Source organism: Pantherophis guttatus, chromosome 7 (genome assembly GCF_059756535.1).
Source record: "Pantherophis guttatus breed Tessera chromosome 7, ASM5975653v1, whole genome shotgun sequence".
NCBI classification, from domain to species: domain Eukaryota; kingdom Metazoa; phylum Chordata; class Lepidosauria; order Squamata; family Colubridae; genus Pantherophis; species Pantherophis guttatus.
This window is the reverse complement of record NC_142069.1, coordinates 17,773,315-17,796,037: the sequence shown is the minus strand read 5'-3', so window position 1 is coordinate 17,796,037 and position 22,723 is coordinate 17,773,315. Positions and strand designations below refer to the sequence as shown.

General features: G+C 42.0%; 1 protein-coding gene across 7 annotated transcripts in view; it reads left to right on the top strand.

The window, feature by feature from the left end:
* The window catches only part of IQSEC3 (IQ motif and Sec7 domain ArfGEF 3), a 242,532-nt gene that overhangs the window by 201,700 nt on the left and 18,109 nt on the right, over positions 1-22,723 (top strand). For all 7 annotated transcript variants that reach the window (XM_060694483.2, XM_087873704.1, XM_060694482.2 and 4 more), the window contains exons 6-9: positions 5,872-5,994; positions 8,830-8,996; positions 13,105-13,244; positions 17,282-17,407. In XM_060694483.2, coding sequence (XP_060550466.2) covers positions 5,872-5,994; positions 8,830-8,996; positions 13,105-13,244; positions 17,282-17,407 — 556 coding nt within the window. The remainder of the gene's footprint in view (positions 1-5,871; positions 5,995-8,829; positions 8,997-13,104; positions 13,245-17,281; positions 17,408-22,723) is intronic.

The window sequence follows — 22,723 nt, the reverse complement described above, 5'->3', positions numbered from 1 at the left end:
TGACTTGGAAAGTATTTGGCAAAATTGTGGCTAAAAGGGTAGGATGGGTGACCCTGAGCAAATTTTGGGGTCCACAATTCAACTTTATGGCAGGCAGACAGTATACACTGTAAGATAGGCTTTTGCTCTTCAAGAGTTTATTGAAAAATTGTGAGAAAGAAAGCTTATTGTACATTTTTTGATTTTTGAAAAGGCATGTGATAAAGTGAGTGTGGTTGTGTTATGATTTTTGCACAAATGCAGAGTTAAAGTTTGGTTGCTGATTTGGGGTATGACAGAAATAAAGCATGTATGGGAATAAAGTGGATGATTAGCAGATGTGAAATGCTCCTGGTTCGGACCGGATCACCCGATCCGGTAGCGATGGCGGTGGGTGGTTCAGAGAACTGGTAGCAAAAATCCCTGTGCCCCCCCACCACGCTCAGCTGAGCCGCAGGATCATCAGAGGCCTTTTTTTTTTTTTTACTTTTAAAAGCATTTTTTCTACAACCTCTTCTGATGAAAAAATGCTTTTAAAAGTAAAAAAAAAGCCTCTGATGATCGCGTGACTCAGCTGGGATCCTCAGAGGTTTTTGAAAGCATTTTTTTCTGCAACCTCTTGTCCAAAGAGCTGGTAAAAAAATGCTTTGAAAAGTCTCTGACAACCCCAGCTGAGTTGCCTGATCAGCAGAGGCTTTTCAAAGCATTAGAAAAAATGCTTTGAAAAGTAAAAAAAAAAAAAAAAAAGTTGGCCACGTCCACCCAGTCACATTACCCCCTCCCCGACCAAGCCACGCCCATAGAACCGGTAGTAACACATTTTACATTTCACCCCTGATGATTAGCAAATGGTTCAACATTGAACAATGATAGGTGATAACACAAGTTTGTGGGAGTTGATCCAAGGCATGGCACAACACATTCCTTGTGATTTTTTTTAAAAAAATATATCTTTTATTAAGACCTCTCAACAGCATTTACTTCCAACTTTTACAGCCTTTTGGGACCAGAGTTATTTACAGCTAGATACCCAAATTCCATTCTCTGCTTGACTGATCACCACCATAACTTGAGTTTTAAAATGCATCATGAAGTGGACATTTGCCTCTTTTGAATATTGTGAAGCCTTAAGTGTTCTGTACCTAGGCATTCATGCATTCTATAATATTTGCTTACTGTATAAGTATGCTGTATGGTTTACAAAATCCTAGCTATACTTTCTACTTAGATATAAGTAAGGGGCTAAGAATACTGAGAATACAGAGACATCACCTACCAACATCACCCTGCCAACAAAGGTGCATATAGTCAAGGCTATGGTTTTCCCAGTTGCAATGTATGGCTGTGAAAGTTGGACCATAAGAAAGGCTAAGCACCAAAGAACTGAGGCCTTTGAACTATAGTGCTGGAGAAGACTCCTGCGAGTCCCTTGGACTGCAAGGCAATCAAACTGGTCAGTCCTAGAGAAGATCAACCCTGAATTCTCTTTAGAAGGCCAGATCCTGAAGATGAAACTCAAATACTTTGGCCACCTAATGAGAAGGAAGGACTCCCTGAAGAAGAGCCTAATGCTGGGAAAGATTGAGGGCAAAAGAAGAAGGGGACGACAGAGAACAAGGTGGCTGGATGGAATCACTGAAGCAGTAGGGGTGAACTTAAATGGACTCCAGAGGATGGTAGAGGACAGGAAGGCCTGGAGGAATGTTGTCCATGGGGTCGCAATGGGTCGAACACAACTTCGCAACTAACAACAAAGAATACTGGTTAGCATTTCCTCTGGAGAAAAAAGAAGTCTTTCTGCATGTCTGGTAGAACCTTCTAATTGCCATCACTTCAGCCTTCCCCAGATGCTTCTATCTGTGAAGGATGGGTAAAAAAATTCTTGTAGTCTTCTTTCTCCTTGTCTTTGGAGTGTCTTCCCTGGATCTCACCCAGCTCCACTTGGGAATTTTATCGAACCACCAATCTTTCAGTAGCAAAACACTGCCTAGACCAGGGGTCTCCAACCTTGGCAACTTTAAGACTTGTGGACAATTCTGGCAGTTGAAGTCCACAAGTCTTAAAGTTGCCAAGGTTGGAGACCCCTGGCCTAGACCATCTCAAGATCACCAATTATCGATGTTCTTTACTAAAGCCAATAATAAATCTTTAGCAGCCAACCCCGTTGAGATCTATCTGAAGTTGCCAGCTATCACAGTTCTAAAAGTTCTTCTCAAGCACCCTTTTTATTTTTTCAAGTCACCTTAGCAGTTCTGCAACTATTCCTTCCTTTTCCTAGAGGAAAAATCTTCCTGTGGTAAAATAGGTCACCTTTTCCTACTCTAAACTTCAACTATGAAAAAACAAAGTCTATTTAGCTTCTTGCATGCATATGTGACAAACTTAACAGAAAAGCATAAATTCCTGCTCATTGTCACGATCCTTTTGGTTGCTTAAGGTATTTATAGATAAAAATGTATAAGGAATCCAAGCGGTTATGGTAAAAATTGTGTTGCTTGAGAATGTGAATGTATGTCATGTTGTTGGCTGAGAACCTCAACAATTGGCAGGAATATTAGGTATATGGATCTGAAAATTGACGTACCAAAAGACTAAGGATGTTATTGTTGATTGGGAAAATATATTGAATAATGAATAGAATAGAATAGAATAGAATAGAATAGAATAGAATAGAATAGAATAGAATAGAATAGAATAGAATAAGAATAAGAATAACAGAGTTGGAAGGGACCTTGGAGGTCTTCTAGTCCAACCCCCTGCTTAGGCAGGAAACCTTACACCACTTCAGACGAATGGTTATCCAACATCTTCTTAAAAACTTCTAGTGTTGGGGCATTCACAACTTCTGGAGGCAAATCATTCCAGTGATAAATTGTTCTAACTGTCAGGAAATTTCTCCTTAGTTCTAAGTTGCTTCTCTCCTTGATTAGTTTCCACCCATTGCTTCTTGTCCTGCCCTCAGGTGCTTTGGAGAATATCTTGACTCTCTCTTCTTTGTGGCAACCCCTGAGATATTGAAACACTGCTACCATGTTACCCCTAGTCTTTCTTTTCATCAAACTAAAAGTAAAGGTAAAGATTCCCCTCGCACATATGTGCTAGTCGTTCCTGACTCTAGGGGGCGGTGCTCATCTCCGTTTCAAAACTGAAGAGCCAGCGCTGTCTGAAGACGTCTCCGTGGTCATGTGGACGGCAGGACTCAATGCCAAAAGTGCATGGAACGCTGTTACCTTCCCACCAAAGGTGGTCCCTATTTTTCTACTTGCATTTTTTATGTGCTTTCAAACTGCTAGGTTGGCAGAAGCTGCGGCAAGTAACGGGAGCTCACCCCGTTATGTGGCACTAGGGATTCAAACTTCTGAACTGCCGACCTTTCGATTGACAAGCTCAGTGTCTTAGCCATTGAACCACGGCGTCCCTTCATCAAACTAGTTATGCATAAAAGAAGCAAAAGAGTAAATCATTGTGCGCTGCTAGAACAGTGAATGTTTACTAAAGATTGGACAATGGATGGAGAAGTTTTAATATTTGCAAATGTTGATTCAAAGTTAGTGGAACGTACTGTAAGTGGTTTCTGGAGAGGAATATCTGTTAAAAGAAATGAAAATGGCTGTGTCTACGAATGTGAGGGACGAAAGTCAAACACTAGGAACCCAAAATCAGACAACAGCAACCCACAGACATCACTCTCCATCCACTAGCCCACCCATGGAGAAGCAACTACCTTTCAGGCTGTTAGGCTGCACAGATGAAGAGCAAGAGACATACGCTTTGAAGCCAGGAAGTTATGAGCCATGTCCTTGAATCTCTGCCTGGTAGCTTCTGAGGATGAGTAATGAATTGGGTCTAGCCTGACAAAAGACTGTGCTTTTCCCACTGTTTTATGGAAGTGAAAGTTGGGTCTGTCAAGCAAAGTATAAGTAAGATAAATGCAGTGGCAATAGGTAAGAAGTATTGTACTTGAACAAGAAGATATAGGGTTAATAATGAATGGATCTGAATGAATACATGAATGGCCCTACAAAAGAAGTATACTGTATGCACAGGTGGGTCGGTTATATAGATGGGATGAATAACAATTGAATTGCAAAGCAAATATATGAAGGCCGAGTGAATGGGTTGAGAAGAATGGAAAGTTATGGTTGGATGGAGTTGATGAGATCCTCAAAAAGGAAGAAATGAAACCCAAAAGGTGCTATATGAAGTACCATGTTCCCATTGTAAAATGAAGAATAGTTAGCATGGAGAGAAATGCATGGAAGGTTACATTGAATGATATTGGTATAAACTAGATTATGTACATTTCTTTTTCTTTTCCCCCCATCTCATACTTTGTATTTATTTGACTTACAAATAAGTGACTTACTGTTTCTTATTCCTTTTCTGTCCTTTGCATAATTCTGCTTATCCAGAAAGGGTATATTGTGATGAATATGAATTCACAAATGCGTATCTTTATATATGTATTCATCCTCTACTGTCTACTTCCTACTTTCCCTGGGATTTTGGTGGCTTCATTGCTCTTTTACAATGAGAATTAGAGGAAATAAGCCCCACATCTCAAGGGGCTGAGCTCCAAAGTGTTTTTCCTGAGAGATTATGACATGTGGATAACATGTGGCAATTGCAAATCATATACATACAGTAGCTGTGAACTCAATGGAGGAAAGGTGAGATGAAATATTATACAGTAAGTAGTACATCTAAAACTCATAAATCAGATATTCCAAAACAGAAAAAGTGGTTCATGAATCTAGAAAGATGCAAGTTGGGTAGCATTCAGATCTTGCTTGATTGGGAAAAGAAATGTAGGAAGTTAGCACCCACCCCTCTCCTAGAAGAATGAAATATTTTAGGAAATATTAAAAAGGAAGAATATTATATTTCCCTGGATGAGAAATGGAGAAACATATTTTAAAGACAAAGCAGCTTCCTGCCCCCCCACCTTTGTCAATGGGCCATTAAGGCCTCAGCCAAGCTCACTCATTCCCCCCACCTTTGTCAATGGACCATCATCTGCAACACAATAGGACCCATCTAGCAACAGAAACTCACCACATGGCACCTGGGAAGATTGCATCAGCCAGCAAGGCTAGCTAAGACCCCCACCCCCTGGGAATCTGACAACCAATCGGGATACTCTTCCTATGCCCCAGGAAGTTCAGGGCTCAGAGGGCATAAAACCCAGGGACTCACAGCATCTCTGCCCTTTTCTGTTCAGGAACTCAAACCATGTGATCCTGTCCACTTGTCAGATCCCTAAAAGTGATACTGACAATCAATTGGGAGAATGGGGAGACTTGGATTCGATTTACTAGCATTGCCTGTGTCAACAGATATGTTACAACCTATATCCTGGCACCAAAGAGCCCTGAGATCCTCTTAACATGGAGGAATGTTTATGATAGCCATGTGGGTTGTTTCACTTTAAAGGATAATGGTGTGAATACCTGTTTGTTCGGGTTCTCAGGGAAACTAGTAAAGAAAACCTCTTCACACTTGTATATTGGCTAAAATCTGCATTCTGACTTAAAGGGAGGGGTCTCTACTGCTTTAATCCTACTTGTTTTGCCTAAGGGTATTCAGATCTTGCTTTAGCTTGGTTGCTATCACTTCTGCTTAATAAAAGGATCCTTTTGAATTACCACGTTTCAAGAGTCTTTACTTTCTTAAATTGGAAGGAGAGGCAATCCTTCCACCACCATTAAACCATCTTTCCAAGCGGTCTCCATGTTTCCGGTGTCTTTTTCCCCACTTGGAGCTGAACCCAGAAGGACATTTCTTCCAACAATTATAAATGGATACGTTTGGCTTATTTCTCCCTTAACTTTCTCGATACATTCCTCTCCATAGGCCTGATAGTCAAGAAGTTCATTTTCTTTTTCTCTTTAGCTGTGTAGTGGATGAGATGGACTTCTCTGGCATGGAGCTTGATGAAGCTTTGAGGAAATTTCAGGCCCATATCCGGGTGCAGGGAGAAGCCCAGAAAGTGGAACGACTAATTGAAGCCTTCAGGTAAACGTTGTGTTGATGTGAAGGTACTTTGGTCAATTTCTTCATTCAGTGTAAGGGTATGGAGAAGAAGAGATTAAACGGTGAAGCAAATAAGAAGGCACCTAAAAATAAGTCAACTAGGGTTTCTTGTCTTCTGAATGTTCTTTCATTACAGCTTGCATAACAAATTGCAAATTGGATGTGCTGGCAAAGACTAATAGAAGTTCTTTTTCTTTAAAGTTTTTTTATTTTTTTATAAAAAGGTCAAATCAATGCGTGAACAGTGTGGCACCTGGGCGCCATACATTCCAATACAAATGAAACTGATCAGATTAAACATTATTATTACATCCAATCAACTTATATGTTTCTAATACCCGTCACTTTTGTTGGGAGGGGAGTTGCTTACTCCCTCTGAAAGGGCTCGCAATCTTGGTGTCCTCCTTGATTCACGGCTGTCTTTCGTGGATCATCTAACGGCCGTGACAAGGGGGGCTTTTGCACAGGTTCGCCTAGTGCGCCAGTTGCGGCCTTTCCTAGACAGGGATGCCCTCCGCACAGTCACTCAAGCTCTCATCATCTCTCAGTTGGATTACTGCAATGCCCTTTACATGGGGCTGCCCTTGGGGTGCACCCGGAGGCTCCAGCTGGTCCAGAATGCGGCCGCGTGAGTTGTTACAGGAGCTTCCCGTTACTCCCGTGCAACACCTCTCCTGCGTGAGCTGCACTGGCTGCCGGTGGCCTTCCTGATCCGTTTCAAGGTGCTGGTACTTACCTATAAAACCCTTCATGGCATGGGCCCGAGGTACTTGCAGGACCACCTCCTACCGGCCTCCCACCGCCCAGTGCGTTCTCATAGAGCTGCCCTCCTCTGTGTGCCATCGGCCAGACAATGTCAGCTGGCGACCCCCAGGATGAGGGAGTTCTCTGTGGCCACACCGACCCTCTGGAATGGGTTACCCACCGAGCTCCGCATGGCTTCCGATCTCCGCACTTTCCGCGCTGGCCTGAAGTCATGGCTTTTTCAGCAAATTCCCTGACTGACTATGAGGCTTTTAACTTTGGGGATTTTAAATTCGGATTGGTTTTTAGTATTTTATTGTTGTGGTTTTTATTGTGTGAGCCGCCCCGAGTCCTACAGGAGAAGGGCGGCATATAAATTTTAATAATAAATAAATAAATAAATAATAGCAATACACCTCTATATTAGGTTACAGTCTATCATTATTCAATTATTCCACCTATTTCTCATTATTGCTTCCATTAATAGAAGTTTTAATAACATCTTAAGGATCACATTGTTCTGACCCAGTCTTCGCAAGTAGTGATAAGACGTTTACTCGGGAGTAAAACAACCCCAATAATTTATTCACAAAAAATCAAACGTAATTAGTCCCAATAAACCAGGGTTTATCCAAGGAATCTGAATTGCTTGCTGTATACTAGAAACAAACGGTTATCTGCGACAACCGGCCACTCCCAAACCCCTCTACTTATTTCCCAGCCAGGGAGGGACTGGCTATCGTCTGCGTCTGCCTCTCCCTGAGAGCCGGCTTACTGCTTTCCTTTGCTCTCCTCTCTTTTCCTCTCTGTGCATACGCGCATCTAGGATGGGCCCCATCTGTTCCTCCCCACCACTCAGCTCAGGCCCCGAAGACAGCTGACTCTACACCTGGAGGACAGAAGGCCCTGGCTCTGCCTCTGTCTCTGATGCGGTTTCCTTTTCAGACCTTCCAAAGACTCCGAAGCTGGCCCAGGCTCTCCCTCAACCTCCTCCTCATCTGACTCTGCAGCCAGCTCTGCTGGCAGCCGACACACATTTGGGCCACAACACACATTTGCACATTTTATTTTTAAAGAAAACACACTTCTTTTGGGAAGATTGAAAGTTATTTACATAGCAAAGCAGGCTAAAAACCTTTCTCCATGGAACTAGTCTCTGGTGCCCAAAATGTTGGGGGCCACTGATGTAGAATATACTTCTTTAAGTTTGGACAAAACTCAGCAGCACTTTTTCATGCGGCTGTTGATAAAAATAGGATCGCTGACATGATTGCCAATGTCCGATGATGGATATGGCAGAAGGAGGAGGAAAAGGAGGGGGAGGAGGAAGAGGAGAAGAAGAAGAAGAAGAAGAAGAAGAAGAAGAAGAAGAAGAAGAAGAAGAAGAAGAAGAAGAAGAAACAGTTTAAAAATAATTAAAATGAATAAAATTGAAATTACCAACAACCAAAGATGTTCCAAAGGATGAATTGACTCACGCATAGTGGCAATGAGCGCAGCTTTTGAAGATTTGAAGGGCCAGGTTGGAGACAGATCATTTTGGAGAAAGCCTGTTTATATAACTGATAGGACACAAATCAGATTTGACACAAATCGGATACATAATTCATTCAATCAATGCATTTCTCTTACAATTTGTCCAATTTTGTGTTGTAATCTTCCTTAATTATACACACATTTTTATTTATTCTTTATCCACTCTAAGAACAGTACTGAATAAAATCAAATTATAGTTGGTTTGAGAATTGCGAATTTAATAAGTTTGCCTTAAAATTTCCCAAACCTTTTTGTGAAAAAGTACACGTTCTCTCAGCTTTTATGGTGCATCTATTCTTTATGATGTCCTTTCCACAATATCTGTGACACAATTAAAAACATAATTCTTTGACCTTGGAAGATTATTTCTTACATGGATTCAGACAATTAATTAACATATACAACTGTGGTATTAGCCTAGTGAAATGTGAGTGTAAATAATTTTAACACCTTTAAAATAGGGGTGGAGTCATTTAGTAATGGACACATTTTAAATTTGCCTTATTATATATTGACTTTGTCTCCCTCCCTCTGCAGCCAGAGGTACTGCATGTGTAATCCAGATGTAGTCCAACAGTTCCATAATCCAGATACCATTTTCATCTTGGCTTTTGCCATCATCCTTCTTAATACGGATATGTACAGCCCTAACATTAAACCTGACAGGAAGATGATGCTGGAGGACTTCATTCGGAACCTGAGAGGTGAGAGCATTGCTTGACTATATTGTTCCTTATTCCAAATCCTGAAGAAAGCAGTATTCAAATAACTAATATGTAGCTGACGGTAAAAGAGCTAAAATATATGCTGGTTATGACATTTGAGCTAATAGATTAATAGTGAAAATAGAATAAAACTTTTAACAATATCAGATAAAGCACATTTGTAGAGGTTAGTGCAGAGGTGGGTTTCAGCAGGTTCTGACCAGTTCTGGAGAACCAGTAGTGGAAATTTTGAGTAGTTCGGAGAACCGTTAGTAAAAATTCTGACTGGCCCCGCCCACATCTATTCTCCCAAGTCCCAGCTGATCGGGAGGAAATGGGGATTTTACAGTATCCTTCCCCCGAAGTGGGGTGGGAATGGAGATTTTACAGTATCCTTCCCCTGCCACGCCCACCAAGCCACACCCACCAAGCCATGCCATGCCCACCAAGCCAGACCCACAGAACCAGTAGTAAAATTTTTTGATACCCACCACTGATGTTAATGGTACATCTAGACCAGGGGTGTCAAACTCGATTTCATTGAGGGCCGCATCAGGGTTGACCTTGGGGGAGCCATGTGGGTGTGGGTGTGGCCAGGGTGGGCATGGCCATCTCAATGTCACTTGTGTCAGAGGCGCCTGTGGTAGCCTGAGCACTCTGCCAATGAAAACAGGCTCCCGAGCTCCATTTTCAGCTGTGACGGCCTCCTGCAACCCTCTGCCAGTGAAAACAGATCTCGGGAGGGCCACGCGCAGCCCCCCAAGCTCCGTTTTCACTGGCAGAGGTACCACAGGCCGGTCTTTCACTGTTTCCAGGGCGGCCCCATGGGCCAGATCTAAGCACCCCAAGGGTCAGATCTGGCCCACGGGCCTTGAGTCTGACACCCCTGATTTAGATCAGATACAGGCAATTGTCTGGAGTATTGGGTGTTGTGTTTAGCTTTTTGGGGTTAGTTGAAGGCCACAGAAAATAGGATAATAAAGCAAAGGGAGTGAGACCATCAGGCTTTTGCCTTGGGGTTGCTTTTTATTGCAGTTAATCCTATTTCAGCATTCACACTGCAATTTTCAATTATATTTTGATTATATAACAGCTGTACAAACAATTATACTTTGCGATTTCAAATTAAGATTATTGTACACACACGTGCCTATGTCTGTATAATACGCCATTTACATCTTTGGCTGTAGCCTATCATATAGATAGAGGACTGCTTGTTTGCATTGTTCAGAGTATTTTATAAAATCATACCATACAGAAAAAGTATATGCTCCTCTCTTATTTTCTTGAACTGGTTTCAGCCTTTTCGTTAACTTTTAATTAAAGTAAAAGACTACACTTTATCATGCCTGGTTTTTTTATTTTGATTTGTTAAGGCCAAACTCAAAGGTTCCAAAAAAAGATCTGGGTTGCTTACAATAATTTTTTTTTAAATTCCTTTCTAGATATTACCACTATTTTGTTATCACTAGTCCAGTAGCCATTAATATACAATATAATAGTCCCTTACTTTTCAGACTTATAATTGTACCAGAAATTATTATGACAACATTAACCAATCAGAATAGAGCTGGGAGGGACCTCGGAGATTTTCTAGTCCAATCCCCTGTTCAAGCAGGAGATCCTATACCATTTCAGACAAATTGTTGTCCAATCTCTTTTTAGAAACCTCCAGTGATGAAGCACCTACGAAGTCTGAAGGCCAGCTGTTCCACTGGTTAATTGTCCTCACTGTTAGGAAGTTTCTCCTTAATTCCAGGTTGCTTCTCTCCTTGATTAGTTTCCATCCATTGTCTCCCGCCTAAATACTTTATATCTCTAATTTTTAATTAGTAATTAATGCAATTTTATGAAACATTTTATCCCCAAATTTACTAACTATGGGACATGATTCTCATGTTTGCAAAAAAGGTATCACCTTTTTGCAATCACTTGAACATTGATTCTTTTTATTCTTTATGACATTTTAACTGCGGTAAGATGCCAACAATATAAAATCTTCTAGTGTTTCCTACAAAGGTTTTGAATGGATTTTTCCATATTTGCTTTTTTTCAAATCTTCTAATAAATATTCAGGATCTAATCTCTATGATCTCCTTTAAAGATGTTGTATCTCTGATTTCTGATTATATTCAAAATTTGCATTGTTAATACAACAGTTTAGCACATTTAACAAATGTAATTTGTTAATGTAATTTAACAAATGTAAATTTTTGAAGAATATCTTTCTGTACCATTAAAATACATATTAAGCAAGCTTTCAACAGGCTCTTGACTTGGATAAAGACCCTGATTTTTTTCTTAAAAGAAAAGTCTCACTCAGCTTGCTCACTCAACTGAATTTAATTCAGTTCCTAAATTCTGTCATAACTTTAATAAAAAATGAATTTAGAAATTAGAAAAATCTAGAAAAAACTTTATATTTCCAGCCAACATATTGTTTCATTCTCTGTGTGTTAAAAATAGAGGATTAATTAATATACCACCGAGGAGCATTAAAAGAGCCATATTTGACTTCCATGTCAGAGGTGGGTTTCAGCAGGTTCTGATCAGTTCTGGAGAACCGGTAGTGGAAATTTTGAGTAGTTTGGAGAACCGGTAAATACCACCTCTGACTGGCCCCATCCCCATCTATTCACCCCATCTATGCCTCCTGAGTCCCAGCTGATCGGGAGGAAATGGGGATTTTGCAGTAACCTTCCCCTGGAGTGGGGAGGGAATGGAGATTTTACACTATCCTTCCCCTGCCACGCCTACCAAGCCATGCCCATCATGCCACGCCCACCAAGCCACACCCACAGAACTGGTAGTAAAAAATTTTGAAACCCACCACTGTTCCATGTCACTTAATATGGTTCATTAAATATTTAATACATGACCATTTTTGTATGTTTCCTGCCTTAATGTGATAGGAAACCATAATTCCAATCTTCTTCCAGTCTAAGCTTCTCCAAGGGCCAAGTCAAGGTCTGGGGCAACAGGCAGCATTTAAACTTCAGATTGCTGACCTTTAAATGAATCCAAATCTAAGTGTAAACCCAAGCGTACACTGCGGTAGAAAATATTGTTGTATGTAATTATGACCAGTTATGGCTGTAACTTGGAAATCTCCAGTGTGGAATTTGCTGCAGCTAATGGTCCCAGTTGCATGCTTACCCCACTCTTTTACATTTTTCAACTATTATTTTTGTATATATATGCACTCAAACCTATCCTCTTCAGGTTAAGCACCATTAGGCAAAGCTCAGGACACTTTTTAAGCCCAGAACAAAATTTAAAAGGAAGCTGGGATGGTAAAAGCAAAACATTACCTTCAGCTTTGCTCCTAAGGATGATCTTGGGTCCTATGTTTATTTCCATGTGGATGTTAAGACTGAAAAATGGTATTAGAAACAGCTAAATACTTTGCTTGTAAATGTGTCCACTTGTCCGTAGAAAAAAACGATGTCAACCTGGAACCTCTGTAGAGCTAGAGAGGAGCCATTTCTGATCAATTTGTAATTGGTCCCATCCAGGTTATAGTTATTTGATGAAGGGTAACTCCTCCAAAAGGGATGTGGTGGCTCAGTGGCTAAGAGGCTGAGCTTGTCGATCGAAAGGTTGGCAGTTCAGCGGTTCAAATCCCTAGTGCCGCGTAACGGAGTGAGCTCCTGTTACTTGTCCCAGCTTCTGCCAACCTAGCAGTTCGAAAGCACGTAAAAAATGCAAGTAGAAAAATAGGGACCACCTTTGGTGGGAAGGTAACAGTGTTCTGTGCGCCTTTGCCGTTTAGTCATGCCGGCCACATGACCACAGAGACATCTTCGGACAGTGCTGCTCTTCGGCTTTGAAACGGAGATGAGCACTGCCCCCTAGAGTTGGGAACGACTAGCACATATGTGTGAGGGGAACCTTTACCTTTACCTTAACTCCTCCAAGGGCATCCATTATCTTTTCTCAAAATTTTAGGGGCATTGACTGACCACAAATGGCAGGAAATTATTTGTACATGTCCATAATCTATGGAGGGGAAAACGGCATGTAAACTGTTATTTTGTATGTTAAGAATTCTTGAAGAATGATGATTAAATAATAAAAAAAGAATGTTCATATTGTTTTGACTTAACAGGAGTGGATGATGGAGCTGATATTCCCCGTGACTTGGTGGTGGGGATTTATGAAAGGATTCAGCAGAGAGAGCTCAAATCCAACGAGGACCACGTCACTTATGTCACCAAAGTAGAAAAATCGATTGTGGGAATGAAAACGGTGAGCCTCTGCACATCATTAGTAGACATCTCTTGTATTATGCTGATGAAAACTGTAGTTTTCTGCAGTTACTTTTATTTAAGAAGAAAGGATAGTATCTTAATATTGTCTATTTCGGCAGCACTTCTGCCGAATTTGGCAGCAATTCTCAGAGTTCTTACAGGGCATGGACAAAGATGTCAAGATGGAAGTTGCAATGGTGTAATCCAGGGGTGGGCAACTGTGGCCCTTTTACAACCTGTGGACTCCAACTCCCAGAATTCCTGAGACAGCTTGGCTGTAAAAGGGCCACAGTTGCCCACTCCTGGTGTAATCAAAGTTGTGCTTCTTTTCTTTGTGTCCCATCTTGACATGTTTTTAACCATAAATGAGGATTCCCCTGCCTCGAGCCAAAAAGGTCTTTTTCATTATTCATTCCTGATTGGAGATGCCAGCAAGGGCTGAACCTGGGAACATCCCCACAGAAACGAATGACTTTGTCACAAAGGAAATTACAGCTTTTACTTTAGGTTAGAGGTCTCCAAACACGGTAGCTTTAACACTTGTGGACTTCAACTTCCAGAATTCCCCTTTCTAGCTGGGGAATTCTGGGAGTTGAAGTCTGATGGCCAGATATGGCTTTTTCAGGCTCGTGCCTCAGTGTGCATATTTTCCAATGAGACAAACCGAGACAGGAAGATCATTTTATTAAAATTTATCAAAATATTCAGACAAAAGGGATTCCTTTCATTAAAAGAGGGAACTCCAATCTTTAGCTTACATCCCCTTTTATAGCTAACATAAGAAAGAAATATGAAAGAGGAAAGTTGATTGGACATGATAGTAGCATACATATTTATTAAAATGAGGTCTGAAGGGGAATAAATTGTAAGGAGAAAGGTTGTTTAGGGTTCGCAAAAGAGATAAGCCAGACCCCAATTTGTTAAACTTTTCTTATCAGGAGCTAGTCTCCAGCCTGTTTATCAGTTTAGGGATGTTAAAAGCTAATAAATCTTGAACATCACTTTAAAAGAAAGAATATAAATCAGGTTAAAATACAAAGTAACTATGTTAGTTAACAAATAAAAAAACTCATGTTATTTGCCCCTCAAGCCCACAAGTTTTAAAGTTGCCAAGTTTGGAGATCCTGCATTAGATCAGTGTTATTCCATTGTGTTAACTTTAAGTTGTATGGACTTCAACTCCCAGAATTCCCCAACCAGCATGGGAGTTGAAATCCATACATCTTAAAGTTACCATGTTTGAAAAACACTGCATTAGACTTTCTCGTGCTGCTTCCTATTTTCTTTTCTTCTTCATTTATATCAGTGGTGAGTTGCTACCAGTTCGTTGCAGATCGGGCAAACTGGTAGCGGTGGCAGCGGGTTCCGACCACCCGCCCGGACGTCTCTGCACATGCGCAGAAGCATCGCGCGCACGCGAGCACCCATGGGCCACGAGCGAACCGGTAGCAATGGAGTTTGAAACCCACTACTGATTTATATCTAATATTCCTACTTACGTCAATCTGCTTTTCTCTGATCCCACCTCCTTTTTAAAATAAATACCATGTTTCCCTGAAAATAAGACCCTGTCTTATATTTTTTTGAACCCCAAAATAAGTGCTTGGCCTTATTGTCATGCACTCAAAAGCCTGATTGGGCTTATTATCAGGGGATGTCTTATTTTGGGGGAAACAGAGTACTTGCTCATGAAGTTGGATGAATGGATATGTTTGATTTTTTCCCAGCAAGGATTATTTTTAAACCATTCTTATTACTTGGAAACATATGCTCCGTGGCCCTACATGGAAGACAGAATTTACAAAGTGAAAGAATGTTACATTTGAGTTTTTTCATGTTCACCTTTACTAGAAGCAAGCCCAAGATACAACTCTATTTCCATATTATATTTTTCTTTTCCCTTTGCAACTTTCTGTGTCCTTCCAAGGTTTGCTCCCACTGAAATGTGGTCAGGTAGGAGCGTCCACAGGGAGAGAGGGTCAAAAAATCAAAACTATGGCCTCAAGCATGCAGTCAATGCTCCTTTTAATATGCGTTATGATGTGTGTGGTGATGAAGTGGTTGTCATTTTGACTCTTTTGAATCATCCCTTGGGTGTGATAAATTTCTCCAGATGTGTCTGTAACGGAATCCCCCTAATGTGAAGTTCAAATAATAAGTGCTTAACTCTAACAAAAGTACCCACACAGAAAGACAGAACACTCTTTAAAAAGGTCCCAGAACACGGGCTATTTAAACAATCCTATGAGAATAAAACCACCCAGTAATTCTGGAAGAATCAGTGTCTATTGGAAAAGAAATATCCAGGCGTTAAAATGACTGCAGTGCACTGCTGAAAAGGAATCTGGTGGCAGAAAGCCTCAACTGGACACTCCTTTTACAAGAGATGCTGCAATATTTTCTTGCAGATCTCAAGACAGCAACATGTCCTTTTGCTGTTCTCCATCGTTTGAATTAGCAATTTCCAGCTCCTCCCCAGAAATACACTTCATAGTTTTAGGCCTTAGGCATGCATAGCTATATATTCCAGGATTATGGTTATATCGGCAGCTTCCTATGCCTTCTGTTCTGATGAATTGTTGAACAGAGAAAATCCTGACATGGTTCCCTTGTGCCTCTCATAGCTTTCAGAAAATAACTTGATATATTCCATGTTATAACAAGTTCGTGGTGGAGTGTACACAATGATACCATATGTGAAAGCCTGCTGATTCCTTCCTGTAACACTGCTGTATCCTTCCTAAACTGCTGTTGGGGAGCTAAGCAGAATTCAGCCGGTTCACACCGGTTCAGGCGAATCAGTTGTTAAATTATCCCCCCCCCCGCTCCCGCTGCTATCAAAATGGATCCTGGGCTCTGCGCTGCAATGGAGAAACGGGCAATGGAGCAGATGGCGCGAGGGAAGGAAAAGGCCGCTTTCCCTCTTTTCCCTGTTCCTCTTTCTTCCCTCGTGCCGGTCGCTCCGATTCCCATTTCTCCATTGCATTGCAGCGCCCAGGATCCACTTTGATAGCGGGTTTTTTGTTTTGTTTTTGTAATTTAACAACCAGTTTGCCCAGGGTCAGGTTGGCTGTTGTGGGAGGTTCAGCCCACATGTGTGGGGGAGCTAGAGGATGGGGATGGGCCACTCCTCCCATGACAACCCACCTGACCCTGGAAGAACCGGTTGTTAAATTATTTGAATCCCACCTTCCCACCTCTGGAGCTAAGTAAAGACCACCAGCCATTTTATGCCAGAGAAAGCTTTCCAGATTTATCAGGGAAGAAATAAGTGACACCTCCTTCCTTCTGCAGCCTGATCCCTTGGAGAGGCATGAGTTAAAGATTAAGCCTGTTTCCCATAATCAGCATCACAGGTTTACTAAAAGATTTAAACCTTTATTACATCCAGCCAGGTCAGGACCCTAGAAGAAAACTGAAAAGGAAACAGAGGAAAAGATACAATCAGTTGTTTCCCGAAGAGATTGATCTTGGTCAGTTCTCCCCTCTGGCAGGCTCTCACACGAACACCACCCACAAGGACAAATGCACACAGCCCATATTCTATGTTGCAGTTAGTTTCACTGATCCTAGTTACAGCATTTGCAATGGGAATCTAAAGAACCGAGATAGTGGTTGTGGAATGGTGATCAAATCCCTTATTCTTTGGATGTGCATTTGTTTTTCTTGGGGTTCTACTTTCTCCATCCATTTCCGGTTGGATAGGCCAGCTGGTTTTCCTTGCAGAATCTGGAATAGAATGTCCCTATCTTCACAACATCCAACAAGGTGACCATCCAACAATTGAAAGAAGTTGTGTTTGACAGGGTAGGATGGAGGGCACTTGCCTATAAAGTCGCCAAGAGTCGGACGCGACTAAATGGTTAAAACAACAACATCTTCACAACAGACATCCAAGCAGAACATCTCATGATGAAATTATATGTTCTAGGGCCGATGAAGTTGCCCAGAGATCTTGAAACTGCACGGGATCATAAATGTGTGTTGCAATTGTGGTTGCGGAGGGAACCTTCCCATTCAGTCTCTTTCTTGCAGGTGCTGTCTGTGCCTCATCGCCGGTTGGTCTGTTGCAGCCGCCTTTATGAAGTCACAGACGTGAACAAAGTGCAGAAACACGCTGCCCACCAGAGAGAAGTGTTTCTCTTCAACGACCTGCTGGTGGTGAGGGAATCTTTGACTTAAGAATCACTGCGGTTTAGAAAAAGCTCACAGGATCCCTGTCCTAGGATCTGGATTTTAAATGCACCCCTCCTTGTGAAATTCCCTCCGAGTCAAAAGCTAACACAGCAGGAAGAACATTACGTTTTCATTCCTGTTCTCTCTGACAAAGTCCTTTGGATTGGATCTGGAAAAAGGAAGTTCAGGAAACCAGTCCTGTACAGTGGTGGGATTCAAATAATTTAACAATCGGTTCTCTGCCCTAATGATTTCTTCCAACAACCAGTTCACCAAACTGCTCAGAAAGTTAATAACCGGTTCTCCCGAAGTGGTGCGAACTGGCTGAATCCCACCACTGGTCCTGGAACTTCCCACACATAGTCAGTATGGAAGTATGCAATTGTTTGCAGCCATCTAATATTTTATATGACATAAAACCTCAGTGCTTTCATGGCTGTATTGAGGCCAAACACCATTTGGCAGCCGGTGAAGTTGATTGAGATGTGGAATGATGTTCCAAGTAGTTCCTCTCTTGTTGAGTAGTGGCAGCTACACTCTAAGCGAGCCAAACATTTCTCAGAAGCAGCCCTGTGTAGGGTTTTTCTACACTTGCATACAACCATATACCCACAGCCTATTTTTGTGGTATTTCTTTATAATTTTGTGACGTTTCCTTATAATTCCTGACTAGCACTGATGATGTTACCTGGTTTGAGTAATGAAACATCTGTAAGAAAACAAGCAAGCTCAGAGAGCATGACGGACCGCTTATAATGTTGCCGTCTTCTCATCTCTAACCGGAGGCAATTGAAAGTTCTCCTTAGCTATGTCAATGCTAAAGTCATACTTTCCCCTTTGGGCAGGCAACAAGGCATGATGGTTTTATCATAGGTGGAGTCTGATGTGCTTTAGTTACCATGTGGTGGATGCCATGGTCAGGTGACTGTGGCGTGTTGGCCTAGTGGTGAAGACATTCACCTCCCACTCAGAAGGTTGAGAGTTCAATCATAGGTAGCGGCAGATGTTTCTCTCTCCTAGAACACAAAGAAAAAAAATATCTGCTGTGAGCTCTGCGTAGGCATCAGGAAGGGCATCCAGCTAGCAAAAGCTCAGCTCCATCCAATTGCCCCAACTCTACCCTGAATTACGGGATTATAGGGTAGTAAAAAAAGGAAATTATGGTCAGGTGACTGCTAGGGGATGGGATCTTTCTGACACCTATTGTCCTTTTTAAGCTGGTGTGAGTATGCCCTCAGAAACCGGACATCATTTCCGAGCCTTAATAGCAATAGCACTTAGACTTATATACCGCTTCATGGTGCTTTACAGCCCTCTCTAAGCGGTTTACAACATCAGCGTATTGCCCCCCAAAATCTGGGTCCTCATTTTACTGACCTTGGAAGGATGGAGGGCTGAGTCAACCTTGAGATTCAAACTGCCAAACGGCTGGCAGCCGGCAGTCAACAGAAATAGCCTCCAGTAAGCTGCAGTACTGTATTCTAACCACTACGCCACTTCTAAGTATAATAAGTGCTATAAGTGTAAATACTCAAATAAAGTATTCTTTATACATAGTCTAACACCTGCCACTTTTGACTTGCATTATTTTGCAAGCCTCTTCTGCTTTAGGTAGAGAGAGAATCTGCTTCTTTCAAATGAAGTTCTCCCCATGGATCCACTAAGTCTCTAAGCCAATCTCTGAGGAGCATGAACAGAAGCTAACCAGGAGAAGTAGTACGGAATCTGTGCATTGAAGTGAAAGAGTGAAAGCCAAATCATTCTGTAGGACTTTATGGTGCAATTCTTGCCATACCTGTCAGCTGTTGTACAGACTGCTTTTGGACACAGGCTAAACACCCTTCCTGAATGGTGCTAAACCCACTTCTAAAATGAACCTGGCTACCAGCTGATATCAGCCTATTGTTTTGGTTCAGACAACAGGTCTATTCAACCTATTCATGAAAAATGTGCAAAAGTAGACCAAATCATGATAAATGGCTAATTCCCTCCATCAATGATTTATCAAAACTCACCCCTCTACAGCCCACCGCATCATCATACATACAAGTGGATTGTTGATTGGTGACATTTTATGGAGAGGGAAGACAACCAAACTGGAGGAATCTACAAAGTTCTTTCCTTAATAGTCTCTTATCCATGATAAGGGGACACGATGGCTCAGTGGCTGAGACGCTGAGCTTGTTGATCGAAAGGTCGGCAGTTCAGCGGTTCGAATCCCTAGTGTCGCATGACGGGGTGAACTCCCGTTACTTGTCCCAGCTTCTGCCAATCTAGCAGTTCGAAAGCCCGTAAAAAATGCAAGTAGAAAAATAGGGACCACCTTTGGTGGGAAGGTAACAGCGTTCTGTGCACCTCTGGCATTTAGTCATGCCGGCCACATGACCATAGAGATGTCAGACAACGCTGGCTCTTCGGCTTTGAAACGAAGATGAGCACCACCTCCCTAGAGTTGGGAACAACTAGCACATATGTGCAAGGGAAACCTTTACCTTTATGCATGATAAATAAGGGTAGCAAGATTTGTGCCTGGGTGAGGATTAGGCCAGGAAGCTTTCTTCTGTATCACAGACCAGTGGAAAGCATTTAACTTAGTCCATGCAGCATAGCCTCAATTGGATGTTCGTGTCTCCCAGATGGAATGGAGCCCATCAAATGGCTCATTTGACGGTGTGTATTGTCACCACTGGGGGTGGGGATTGTTGTTGTTTTATTCTTATTTTCTATACTGTGTTTTTACTGCTTGTAAGCCACCTAGAGTCACTGTGAGCAAGTAGGCGGCCATATACATTTCCCAAATATGAATACGAAAGAATGAGTGAAGATAAATAGATTAAGAAATGGGAAATTCCATTCTACATCAGCATAAAATTGACAAACTTGGTACTTTGATCTGTTCTCAATTATCTTTGATGCCATCCTAGATGAAGCAACACATTTTTTGTAGAGCGTAGCCTAAGCCAGAGATACTGAAACAGTGTTTATAATACTCCCTGCTTCAGGGAGCCTAATGGTGTTTCTAATGAGTTGTTCACATATTATTATGGCCAATCTATAATTACTGCTGAGCTTGGTTTGTTTGTTTTCCTAATGAAATTTGAGAATTGGGTATTCCCAGATACAGTTTATATCTGTTCCCATATTCTGATGGCTGGGAAAAAAATTCAGCTACTACTGTAAGTTGGAAGTTGCGAGTTTGTTGACCGAGAATAGTCACGTTTGCTCCCTTTAGGGAGAAAGCATCTTGTCTGAGCAGATTAATTACCACCCAATTAAGAAGCCTTTGGAGAGTGGGATGATAAGTGCATACAGATTTAGAATCTGAGTGGGTAGAAGCCCCCTCTGAAGCACAGCTCTGAGATAAGACATTGATACCTAAAGCCAAGGCCTTAAACCAGGGGTCGGCAACCTGTGGCTCTGGAGCCGCATGTGGCTCTTTCATCCCTCTGCTGTGGCTCCCTGTTGCCGGTCGGCTCCACAATTGATAGGGCTTTCGGTTAGGACAGGTAGAGGAAAAAGGATGCTGCGCTAGGAGGAGACTCTATGGTGGGGAGGACTTCCAGGCGGCTCCAGAATTGAACGGGGGGCTTCCGGTTAGGGCCTTTGTGGCTCTTTGAGTGTTTAAGGTTGCCAACCCCTGCCTTAAATGTATGACGCCAGCTGTTGATAAAGCCAGAGAAACCCAGGAAAGCAAAATGCTACCTTTTTGCTCACACATCGCTCATTGTATCCTCAAAAGTGTAAGGAAAGAATGAGTGGATCAAGCAACCGAAAAGACCATCTTTACTGCCAAACTGGGTAAAGGGAGTGTAGAGAATCCACTCTGTTTCATTTTAAAGGAATGGAGGGAAACTGCTAAGATAAAACATCCAAGCAATTGACAAGTGTGATTTGACAGGATTCCCTCAGGAGGAGATAATAGAAGTCCACTCTTCAGCATGGTTTTCACTCACTTCTCTATTCTCAGTACCGCAAGACTGTAAGCTAAAACAATTTCTTCCAGGCAAGATGAACATAAAACCGTTGTGCAATTCGCAACTGTGTGAATGTTTGAGGTTGGTTGTTTTTTTTAAAAAAAGAATTGATATGTATGATATAACCAGATAGAAGGAAGGATAAGGGGATTAACTCTTGAACTCCCATATTGCAATCATTCTCCACGCGGATTGTCCTATGTTCCATCAACCCCCAGACTGTGCCTGAGTCTTACATTGGAAGGAACTTTCACATACTCCTTCCAGTGCAAGGAGCTGATAGGGGGTTACTGGTAGTCTGATATGGCTTGAAAAACACAGTTAGGAAAAAAGAGTTCCAGCCCCTTCTCATAGCAGGACTCCAAACCAGATTAGTCCCCTGCGATTCCTATGGCTTTATTTCTAAATTTTAAAAATGCATGCAGATTGCTTGCACTTCAACAGGGTTGTCCATCCTTGGCAATTTTAAGACTTGTGGACTTCAGCTCCCAGTCTGGGAGTTGAAGTCCACCAGTCTTAAAGTTGCCTAGGTTTGGACAGCCCTGTGCTACAACAAGGAGTTTGAAGGGTGACACGTCTAAATATCTTACACTAGGTAAAGGTAAAGGTAAAGGTAAATGTTCCCCTTGCACATACATGCTAGTCATTCCCGACGGTGCTCATCTCCATTTCTAAGCCGAAGAGCCAGCGCTGTCTGACGACAATTCCATGGTCATGTAGCCGGCATGACTAAATGCCAAAGGTGCACGAGCGCTGTTACCTTCCCACCAAAGTGGTCCATATTTTTCTACTTGCATTTTTTACGTGCTTTCGAACTGCTAGGTTGGCAGAAGCTGGGGCAAGTAATGGGAGCTCACCCCATTACGCGGCGCTAAGGATTCGAACCGCCGAACTGCTGACCTTTCTGATCGACAAGCTCAGCGTCTTAGCCACTGAGCCACCGCATCCCCTTTTACACTACACTACCCTTTTATCTTACACTGGGGGTGCACAATGTAAGACCCTGGAATTTCATTGAACTTAGATTTGGATGTGCAACCCAATGTCCCTTCAGATTTTATCATCAAACTAAAGGCAGGAATCAGAATTGACTGACTGCCTTAATTCATTTAGACCCAGCATGTGATACTATTTATTTTATTTATTTATTTATTTATTGGTTTGATTTATATGCTGCCCTTTCTTTGGAGACTCAGGGCAGCTTACAATGTGTTAAGCAATAGCCTTCATACTTTTGTATATACCTGCTTAGTAGGGCTTTCGCCCCCCTCCCCCCCAAGCTACTACTTAGCTGACCTGGCTTATCTTCAAAATCTAAGTAGGGTCA